Source organism: Humulus lupulus, chromosome X (assembly GCF_963169125.1).
Source record: "Humulus lupulus chromosome X, drHumLupu1.1, whole genome shotgun sequence".
Lineage (NCBI taxonomy): Eukaryota > Viridiplantae > Streptophyta > Magnoliopsida > Rosales > Cannabaceae > Humulus > Humulus lupulus.
In genome coordinates this window covers 43,221,086-43,232,845 of record NC_084802.1, presented here as the reverse complement: position 1 = coordinate 43,232,845, position 11,760 = coordinate 43,221,086, and the positions used below count along the sequence as shown (strand labels likewise).

Sequence of the window (11,760 nt, the reverse complement as noted above, 5' to 3'; positions counted from 1 at the left end):
TCTATTTTGGTTTCTATTTTCTACAGCCTTAATGGTTCATATATATCATTTAGGTCAAAAGATCAAAATTCCCCCAAGCTTAAATAAAACCCTAAACAGCCACCAAGGGCAAAATCATCATTTCTCGCCTATCTCGTTAATCATAATTAACACCCTCCAATTCCCGTTATTCTCAATATCCTAAAATACTAATAAATCATATCCCATTACCCTTTAATTCCCGGTAATGTTCTAATCCTCAAATTACCCCGAGACTCACCCCGAGCCCCGAAATTAACTCCGTTATGACCAAATCGATAACTTGCATTCAAAGATCATCTCATGCCGAATGACTCGAATAAATCCACATTATGATGTGGCCTTATTCAAAATTCATCACACATGCATGAAAATATACAAATGTGGCCGGACCAAATTACCAAAATGCCCTTATAATTAAAAGTAAACTCATATGCATGCATTTATTATCATATAATAATATAATTCACATAATCATGCGTATAATAATTTAATGACATAATAAATCAATTATGGCCCTCCCGACCTCCTAATCAAGGTCCAAAACCTTATTAGGAAATTTAGGTCATTACAAGTAATCACTTGAATACGTTTTTGTGAACTATATTTGTTCTTCAATGTTAAATCTTCCAAATGAATAGTTGGGATGTGAACTATCCATTTGTGTAATTTTTGTGAATCAAAGATCCAAATAAAAAAAAGTACGCATATTGGTGACTCTTGATCATTCCTACTTGTTACCTTTTTGTTACATCACACTTTATTCTATCTTTATTTCTAATCTCTAAATCTCAAAAACTACAAAAATATCACTTGTTCTATTTTCCTCATATTATTTATCTCTAAACTTTATTTATTGATTAACTTTATTTCTTTGCTTCCTTGTGGAATCGGCCATCCGATTTATACTACAACCACCGCTTAGTGGATGCACGTTTTGGACGTTAATCAGCTGTTTGTAACTTTTAAGTTGTAATTACCCATTTTGGAACTGTAAACAACTTTGTAAATGTTTATTATGGGATCTCATGTACAAACTTAACATTTTAATGAAATAACTATTCCTTTTGACCAAAATTTAACTGGTAGTCACGTTTAATTAAACGTTTATGGCCAAATGACTTGATTAGCGAGCCTAGCACTATTTAAAATAACTAGAGCATTACATTAGGTATATAGTTTCACTGTAAATTTTTATAATATAAACCTTTTCATATAATTTAAAACTTAAAAACAAGACATATTTAATATAAATTCTTCTAAAAAAAAAAGATAAAGTTGCATTTTGCATAAATAATCAAATAATAAATCATCTTACTTTTGTTTTAAAATATAGGGGCATGATGCAAAATGACCCTTAATGTTGTGTGAAAGTAAGTAAATGTCCATGTTTTTAATTTTGTAGTAAAATAGCCTAATCATCTATTTAATATCACATATTACCAAATACACCATTTAACAAATTACTATTTTATTCTAAATATTTTAATATTATGGTATATGTATATTAGTTTTGTTTAATTAGTTTTTATTTTAAAGTTATTTTGATTTTTTTTTTCGTTTTTTATGGGTTGTTGAATGATATACCATACCACAAAATATATATACTGAGTTGAAAAATAATATACCATCAAAACTTATAAAATTATTACTAAAAAATGTATATACTATGCTAACAAAGTTATATACTACCATTAAAATGTATATACTATGATACAAAATTATATACTACCACTATGTATAATAAAATTGAAATTAAATATCACAAAAAAAAAATTATATACCATACCACAAAAAATATATACACTAATTGGAAAATAATATACCAATAACCTATAAAAAAACTTAAAAAATCAATATAACTTCAAAATAAAAATTAATTAAACAAAACTAATATACATATACCACTATATTAAAGTCATACAGTCCTAAATAAATAAATAAATTATAAAAAGGGGCAATTTAGGTAATCAACAATATAAAATGGTCATTTATGTACAATTTAAAAAATGAGGACATTAGCTTCTTGATAGCTTTATTTTGGGCTATTTCCTATAATTTCTCTAAAATATATAAATTGTAATATTATAAAATTGCCCAAAAAAATATTTATAACTAATACGGATAATTGCAACATAAATACATATTGTTTTCGTTTCGTTACACTTTTATACCAAATCTATTTTTTTTTTATAGGAAAACCACCCAACATTAGGTTTTAGGCCATTGATTTAGTTTGGTTTGATCTTTCTGTTTTGTGTTTCTTTCTTTTATGTAAAGCTTTAATGGGGGGTTATGGGTTTGCTTTAATAGTGTTGTAGCAATATGGCTTTTATTTGGGTGTTTTAGCAAATGGAAGAATTATAGAGTTTGTAGGTATCTTTAATTTAAGCTTCAGAAATGATTGCAATGGATCAATGAAGTAAGAACGTGAAAAAGGAGAGGAAGAAGAACTTGAAGAAAAAAAAATGTTTTGTTTTGTTTTTCCGGGTTAATTAGATTTTTGTTTCTATTTATTAATTGGTTTGTTAAACAATTAGATTTTTATTTATTTTTTATTCATTAAAATAGATTTTTAATTAGTTTAATTATTTTGAAATCAATTAATAAGATTTTTAAAAAAAAATTATGAGCTCAACCAATAATTGGTTGATACGTGTCATTCTAATCAGTTTTAACAGCACTTAAGGATGTTGGTGGTAACCTCGGATGATTTTTTTTTTGTAAAAGAAAAATGGGTATATAAGTATATGATAGATTGAAAAAAAAAATGTATTTATGCAGCACTTATTCTTAAATAATGATAATAAAATTAATTGAGGAGTTGTATAAAAATAGATTAAATTAAATACGAGAATTAAAAAAAATGTAAAAAACAAAAAAGAATTTGGTTGACACTCCTCCTGACGTAAACTAAACTAATGGCAGTTGATGACGTAGCATGTCGCCCCGAATATATTCGGATTAGAAGCAGTAAGGGCCCCACCAAACGGATAAAACGGAAAGAGCATACGTAGACCGTAGATTTATTCGGAAAGAAAGTAAACGATATATGGAGCGTCAGATCATTAAACCCTGACCCCACCCAAAACTTTATTTGCATAAACAGTTATACGGTTGCAACGCTGACACCCATTTTCGTGGAAGGAATAAGAACTAGCAGCACAACACTCGTCTTCTCTTCACCCTCTCTCCTCCGCCATTGCTGAAACTTCAAGCTATGAATCTCATATAAATATAAATATAATATATATATGTAAAAAAGAAAAACAGCTTCTAGATTCATCCTTGCCTAGACGTTCTTCTAGAACATTCATTCTGTCTTCAATGGCTCAGAGCAAGAGGTTAGCGGGGACAGTGAAGTGGTTCAGTGCGCAGAAAGGTTTCGGCTTCATTGCTCCAGACGAAGGCGGCGAAGATCTCTTCGTTCACCAGACTTCCATCCGATCCGATGGTTTCCGTACCCTCTCGGAGGGTCAAGCTGTCGAGTTCATCATCGATTACGGCGAGGACGGTCGCACCAAGGCCGTCGATGTCGAGAATCTAGCCAGATCCCGTCCTTCTGGCTCCGGCCGAGGCCGTGGCCGAGGCGGGAGTTTCGGGTCCGGGAGAGGGTTGGGCGGGGGCTATAGAAGCTTCGGAGGAGGAGGCTATGGTTCGGTTAGAGGCGGAGGCTACTACGGCGATGGTGGCGGCGGTCGAGGCCGTCGGGGAGGAGAGTGCTATAATTGTGGCCGAACAGGTCATTTGGCCAGGGATTGTTACGAGGGAAGCGGAATTGGCCGCGGTGGCGGAGGCGATGGTGCTCCGAGATACAGCGGTGGTGGCCGCGGTGGAGGAGGAAGAGGAAGCAAGGGATGCTATAATTGTGGAGAAGAAGGGCATTTAGCAAGGGATTGTCAGAATAATCAGAATTGAGAATACTGGTTTTTCGTATTGGTCTCTCTCTATATATATAAATTATGGATTGAAGCGTATTTGTTGATATATATATATATATATATATCATTCTCTTAGTTTCTCGTATCTCTTCTCCATTGCCATTGGGGTTTATATATCTTAGTTTAAGGTGATTTCTTTGTTCAGGATGTGATTTGGTAATGGCGGTGGCAAGACAATTATTTTCGTTTAGTAGATATGTATTTATATTTATTCATTTATTTTCCCTTTTTTTTCCTTCATTGTTTCCCCAATTGTATCGACTTTTCAGGAAGAAAAATCAATTTCCTTTGTTGCCATCATACTTACGACTGCAATTCTTGGTCTTTATGAAATTCACTTTTCTAGAGTGATATGATTTTAATTTTTATCATACTCTTTATTTGATGATAAGAGTTACATGGTTTGGTTATGGATATTATATTTTATTTTTTTCCCTTTCTCAACCATCTACACTAGTTTTTTGTGGGTATATCTTATTATTTTGGTAGCTGTGGAATGAGATCACCTATTTCATTAATTATAAAACGCTACAATCCATCTAAAATAAAAATGTTGGTATGAATGTGTTAAATGATAAAAGAAATAAAAAAACTCAATATATTATGATTTGACATTTTCTGAACATGTGATGTCAATCTGAAAGTAGTTTAAGTTAATAAGTCCTGCGAATTATTTAAACCCTTTTAGAGTTTCCTTTTCTTAATATGATGGTAAATGTTCAAGTGTATTAACTATATATCTTAAAATAGGAGAGGAAGAAGTCTACGTCTAGTACTATAGTCCAATTCATGTGTTAATTTTGCATGAGAAAGAAACAGATAAAAGCCAAGTCTTCCGTGCACAAAGGGCTTTAGATCTTATTCACCTTATCGCCAGATTGATGATCTATATATAAGAGGTCGATATTTGACATGTAAAGATAACATTTAGGCTCTAATAAAAAATAAAAAATAAACCATTAATGCCTTAGGCTCTGAACTCGATCGGTATCATCTTACTCGAGTCCTTTTCATTTTCCATGTTGAACTTGTGATATACTCTCTCAAAAGTCCATTTCATCATTGTTGTCATTTCTCACCTCCATTCTTTTTTTCTTGTTGATATTTAGATAGAAAAAGATAATGACGTTGACATCTAATATATAAGAACACATACGTTTATGCCAATTATGAAAAATGATGTGAGGAAAAGATCATATGTGCCACAAACAATAGCAGATAGGAAGGAGTTTTGGTGTTAGTTGAGCTGTCGCGACTATATATGTGGTTGTCCACTTTTCAATATTTTTTTTTGTGTGTGTGTGTGTGTGATGATTCTAAATCCTCCAAAATTAAAAAAATAATAATAATAAAAAATACTTAAACGAAGATAGACTAACAAATTCCTTATGCTGTTTTGATCTCTACTAGCCTTTAAATCGTTCAAATATATTAGTTGAATTGCGTTTGATTGTCATGTTAATAATGACCGCTTTAAGATTTCATCCTACTTGATTAAAAATATTTATGTTTATTGTCTAGTTCTATAGAAGGGTTGGCATTATTTTTTAACGAGACCCTTCTTTTTAGGGTTAAAAAAGAAAAAAAGAAAAATTATATACAATTATATTTGTAATATGCTATTACGGGCTTATTTAAACTATTCATCTTAAAAAAAATAGTGGAAAATACATTTTATATGTCTTTTTTAATCAAGTTTATAAAAATATGATTTTTTTTTTTCAAGAACTTATTTTATGGCTTTTTTTTTAAGAATTTTCACTTTTATGGATTTAGTTTCTCAACTTTTTGTATAAAAGTTGGTTTATATCATAATTTTACTCTTAATTAAGTTTTATTAAATTGGAAGAGATTTTTTTTGTAATTTGATTATTATATTTTAGCTTAATTGATTTTGTTTATATTAATATTATATAACTGTTTTTATATTAAATTTTTACACTGATTGTTTTGCAAAGGTTTTTTTTTTTTAATATGAATTGTGTTCAGGTTTTTTTATTTATTATAAACATTTTTTTTTCTTTTTTTTTTGATTGTATGTTTTTTTTCAAGTCTGGGTAACGTAACGATTACTTGATTGATTACTTTTTATCACGTTTTACATCTAAGTTTTTTTTATTTTCTAAGATATGGATGTTCTCGTTAGGGTAACCTGCTACCATCTGCCGTAAGAGGGGTAACAAGTTACCATAAGACACTACAAAAAATCTAACATATACCGAGAACACGTTCTCGGCATAAACATTTCAGAACGGCGTCATATCTACGTGGTTTTTTTTCATTTTAGTTGATGTACCGAGGACGCTATATATATACTTCGTCTTCCCCAAACAGAGAGCTCATTTCTCTCTGAAATGAAAAAAACCCTCCGTTTTCTCCGCCATTTTTTTCCCTTTTTCTGGATTTCGGCCCCCAAAAGCTTGGTTTTTGTTAAATCTTCCATTCCAAAGATGATTTAGTCAGCAATAAGGTCTATTAAGGTATGCATTTATATATATTTCATTTTTATTTGTGTATAAATTTGTCAATTTTTTTTCTTTTGTTTTGGTCTTCTCTAATGGGTTTTTTCTTTGTTTATTTTCAGGTGTTGCATTATTCACAAGTGGTTTTATAGGCATCACGAATTTTCTTTATAATTTTTTGGTTTTTTTTTTATATTTTTTGCATAAATATATTTGGGGTTTTATGTATAATTTGTTTAATATTGTTAATATATTGTTATTTGTCATATTATATATATAATTTTTTATTATGTATTTAAAATAGGTAAGAATAATAATTAGTAATGAAAATTAGTTAAAAGTTTAGTGATATCCAATTTAGAGGAAATAATGTTGTGTAGTATTTTAGTAAAATACATATATAGCTTTAGGATTTAGTTAGTGTAATCATATGGATAAATAAGTAATTTATTACTATGAAACTTTATTAATTTAATAGTTTATTTTTTAGGTATATAATTTGACTTTTAGTTATAAAAATATGTTTGTATGAAAATATAATATTTGAGTGTTTGTTTTTTAGATTGGGTTAAATAATTTTAGTGTTAGATTATTAGATTTGGTTAATAAAGTTTGATTATTAGAGTGAGTTTTGTTTATTTAATTTGAATTTTGTTGTTGTTGTTAATTTTTTTATTCTTAGTGTTGATGAATATTGATGCTTAGTTTTTGTTGTTAATTTTTAGTAGAATTGTGATATTTTAAATAGAAAATTGAATAATTAATAAAATTTAGAGTAATAATTATAAATTATATAGTCATTTACACTGTATTTGTATTGCTTTGTGTATGTTCTGGGATTAGATATTTTTTTATGTGTTATTTGCAGGTTTTTTAAATTTTGGGATTTATGAAAATACAGTCGTTATGCTGCCCAATTTTTTTATAGAATTAAAAGTACTCAATAAAATTTCTAATTTAAGAAATAGTGAATTGATAAGTAGTATAATATATTTTTAATTATGATTAAATAAAATTAACAATAACATTATGCAACCAAATTTTAATAAAAATAAAGATTAATCTTGAAATTTTATTTAAATAAGTAATAAATCTTAAAGTAATTATAACGATTTAAACAAATCTTAAAAAAAATTGTGTAAATTTATAAAACTATTCAATAAAGCATAAGTAAAATATGTTATTTAATAAATACTGAATTAATATGTAAAAATAAAATTAAAAATTATATTATTAGAAAACCAATTTTAAACACAATGTTAATCATTATTAAAATTAAAATTTGAAGTTAGAAAAAAATAAGTAAAATTTAAATAATTTTAATAATATTTACACTGAAATATATTATAGTTAGATATCATAAAACAACATCATTAACTTCAAAGAGCATAAGACATTAAAAAAACATATTTAATTTTATTTGTTTTTTTCTTTGGTAATAAGAAATTATTACCAAAGATATGATAGTGTTATTATCACCTAGTGATAATTTTTTATTTTTTTAGTGTTCATCACAAGAAGCCTTAGACCCGTTCAGAGAGGGTGAGTCATTGAAGACTCTTAAATTTGCCTCTCTCTGAATTAGGACACACACACAAATTGATTGTAAGTTTGATGATTAGTGTTCCATGCAGTGCTACATTCATACAATGTCGATCGACAAGAGCTGGATTAATTTGACAGATCGATTATCCAATGAGTATGAGGCTGGTGTGATGGATTTTCTTCAGAGAGCTCGGCAGAGCGTTGACTCAAGGGGATTGGTGAAATGTCCATGTAGGAGGTGTGTCAACGTTGAATTTCAGACGATTGATGTATTAGAAAATCATCTCTTTGTAAATGGTTTTCTACGGAAATATACCAATTGGCATTGGCATGGAGAGGATGAAATAATACCAATGAGGAAAGTGATAGATCAAAATGATGAAGATGAAATGATGGATGTTCTCAATGATGTTATGCAAAATGACACTGACGAATATGAAGAGAATGAGCGCGATCAAGAGATACCTACAACAGACTACAGGAGTGGGCAACATTATAACGATTTGTTTGCTGAGATTGAGGCTCCATTATTCCCCGGGTGTCAAAATTACACATCATTGAATTTCCTAGTGAAGTTAATGCATTTCAAAGTGTTGGGCAAAATTCCCAACAAAATATTTGATGGAATGCTGGAGTTGTTACATGATGCATTTCCAGCCCCAAATAAGCTTCCAAAATTGCATTATGCAGCGAAAAGGTTGTTGCGGAAACTTGGATTGGGCTACGAATCAATCCATGTCTGCAAGCATGATTGCACACTATTTTGGAAAGAACATGCTAGAAAAAACAAATGTCCTGTTTGTGGGGAGGGTCGATGGGTGGACAAGAACACCAAGGGAAAGAAAGTACCTCATAAAGTGATGCGTTATTTTCCTTTAACCCCTAGGTTAATGTGAAAATATGCATCGAGGCACATTACTCAACATATGAGATGGCATCACGAGAAACGTATAAAAGAAGATGGTGTATTGCGTCATCCTGCTGATGGGAAAGCTTGGAAGGACTTTGACCGAAATAATCCAACATTTGCAATGGAACCTAGGAATGTGCGGCTTGGATTGGCTGCAGATGGATTCAATCCCTTTGGTAATATGAGTTTTTCTTATAGTATGTGGCCGGTTGTGTTTACGACATATAACTTGCCACCATGGTTGTGCATGAGAGAAACTAATTTCATGTTGAGCTTATTAATTCCGGGACCTCATTCGCCAAGAAAAGATTTTGATGTTTTCTTAAGACCATTGATTGATGAGTTAAAAGAATTATGGGTGACCGGTGTACAGACTCGAGATGGAGTCGATGGTAGTTTCTTCACTCTTCGGGCAACTTTGATGTGGACTATAAACGATTACCCAGCAAGGAGTAGCCTTTCTGGATGGGCTGGCCAAGGGTATCATGCTTGCTCTACTTGCAATGTGGCAACACCATCTATTAGTTTACAAAAGAAGGTTGTTTTTTTATGGTCATAGACATTTTTTACCAATCAAACATCCCATTAGAAGGGACAAGAAGACATATGGTGTCGTTGAAAAAAGATTATCACCAAAGCCATTAACCATGCAAGAAATGTTCACACAAATGAGTTTTATACCCGATTCTCTTCCTGGTAAGCATGTCAGTTATGGCGGCCAAAAAAGAAAGCGTACAAAAGAGCAAGTAGGTTGGCGGAAAAAAAGTATATTTTTTGAGCTCCCATATTGGGCCAACATAATGTTGCGACACAATCTAGATGTTATGCATGTTGAGAAAAATGTGTGCGACAGTTTAGTAGGCACAATAGTTAGGCTGGAGAATAAGACCAAAGACACAGTTAGTGCCAGAGTAGACTTGGAGAAGACGAAGATGAGACCAGAGTTACAGCTGAGGAAGTTGAATGGTCGGATACAAAAGCCTGCGGCCAAATTCACTTTCACTGTTGAAGATCGCCAAAATTTTTGTCGATTTCTTAAATCAGTGAAGTTTCCAGATGGTTTTGGATCTAACCTAAGGAAAAATGTGATTGATAATGACAATAAGATCACTGGTTTGAAATCGCATGATTGTCACATCATTATGCAACGCCTTTTGCCAGTTGGTGTGCATGCATTCCTAGAGAAATCGATGAGTACAACTATTATTGAGTTATGCACTTTCTTCAAGCTCATTTGTGGGAGAATTTTAAAAGTCTCGGATTTAGAAAAAGTCAAAACTTCAATTGTTGAGATTGTTTGCAAGTTAGAAAATATTTTCCCACCTGCTTTTTTCGATATCATGGTCCATCTACTAATACATTTACCGGAAGAAGCAATACTTGGAGGACCGGTTCACATGAGGTGGATGTATCCTTTTGAAAGGTATATGAAAAAATTGAAGAATTATGTCCGTAATAAAGCACGTCCAGAGGGGTCAATAGCAGAAGGATATGTGGTTGATGAGGCATTAACATTTTGCTCCATGTACTTGAAAGGTGTTGAGACAAAGTTCAATCGTCCAGACCGAAATATAGATGTTGGTCCATCACTTAAAAAGATGCCGGTCTTTCGATCTCAGGGTCATCCAATTGGTAAGAAATCCTTGATAATTTTGGAAGATGAAGTGAAGAAAATAGCGGATTGGTATATTCTAAACAACTGCAATGAGACCTTTCCATATCTTCAGTAAGTAATTAAAGTAGTTCATCATTTCTTTGCATGTTTATTATAACACTTATTAGTAGCTCTTAAATTCGTTGTTTTTGTTTGTTGCAGAGAGCATAGGGAAATTCTACAGACTAGAGCTGTTGAAAACCTAGACCAATTACATAGAGAGGAATTTCCTAATTGGTTTTATAATAAGATTTATCATCTTCGACAAACAGGTTCCTTGGAAGTACATGAAGAATTCATCTCTTTAGCAAAACGGTTCTTCAACTCGTGTTGCGTCGTACCTTGGGTGTGTTGTAAATGGAGTAAGATTTTTGTGTTATGACAGGGACAAGAATCGCAAAACTCAAAATAGTGGAGTCTCTGTAGCGGGAGTAAAAAATAATACTTATTACGGCCAGTTGGAAGAAGTTTTAGTGATGTCATATCTTTCTGGTTGTTCTGTTGTATTATTTAAGTGCAAATGGTTTGACACTAATCGATCTTCAGGATTAAAGTTTGAGCAAAACATAACGAGTATCAAAACCAATTCGGAGGCCTTCAAAGATGATAAATTTATCTTAGCAACTCAGGCTAACCAAGTTTTCTACATTGAAGACCTTAAAAATAAATCTCATTGGAAAGTCGTCCAAGAAGTGCATCACAGAAATGTGTAGGACATCCCACTAGTTGAAGAACAAGCGGAGGATGTAGAAGTAGATGTTATGCACGACACTAGTTCCTCTAATTTCCAATTATTCGTTGATCTTGGACCGTTGCCACAAATCAGCTTTGAACGTACGGGGGCTCCATTACAATTTGTTGAGATAGATAATGTTGCAATTGAGGAGGAGAGGGAGGAGGAAATGGAAGAGGAAGAGGAGGAGGAGGAAGAGGAAGTGGAGGAGGAGGAGGAGGAGGAAGTTGAATATGAAGATGATGAAGAGGAAGATGAACACATAGAAACCGATGATGATAGTGAAGATTATTATAGTAATTATTAAGTGGTAATTTTATAATATGTTGAAGTAATTATTTTTAACAATAATTAATTTTATATAGTTATTTTTAATGTTGCAAATGTATTTTAATATCGATTAATTTGACAGATATGCCTGATGTTATTGCTCGATCTCACGGGGGTGATGGTGGAGGATGCGATCCTCCACGTGGACCGTCAGATATCCCAGCTGA

At 31.6% G+C, this 11,760-nt stretch overlaps 1 protein-coding gene across 1 annotated transcript; it reads left to right on the top strand.

Annotated features, from left to right (window-relative positions):
• Positions 1–2,855: 2,855 nt before the first annotated feature.
• Positions 2,856–4,259, top strand: LOC133804405 (cold shock protein 2-like). Its single transcript, XM_062242578.1, has one exon. The coding sequence runs from the start codon at positions 3,346–3,348 to the stop codon at positions 3,934–3,936; it is 591 nt and encodes a 196-aa protein (XP_062098562.1). The 5' UTR covers positions 2,856–3,345; the 3' UTR covers positions 3,937–4,259.
• Positions 4,260–11,760: the final 7,501 nt, after the last annotated feature.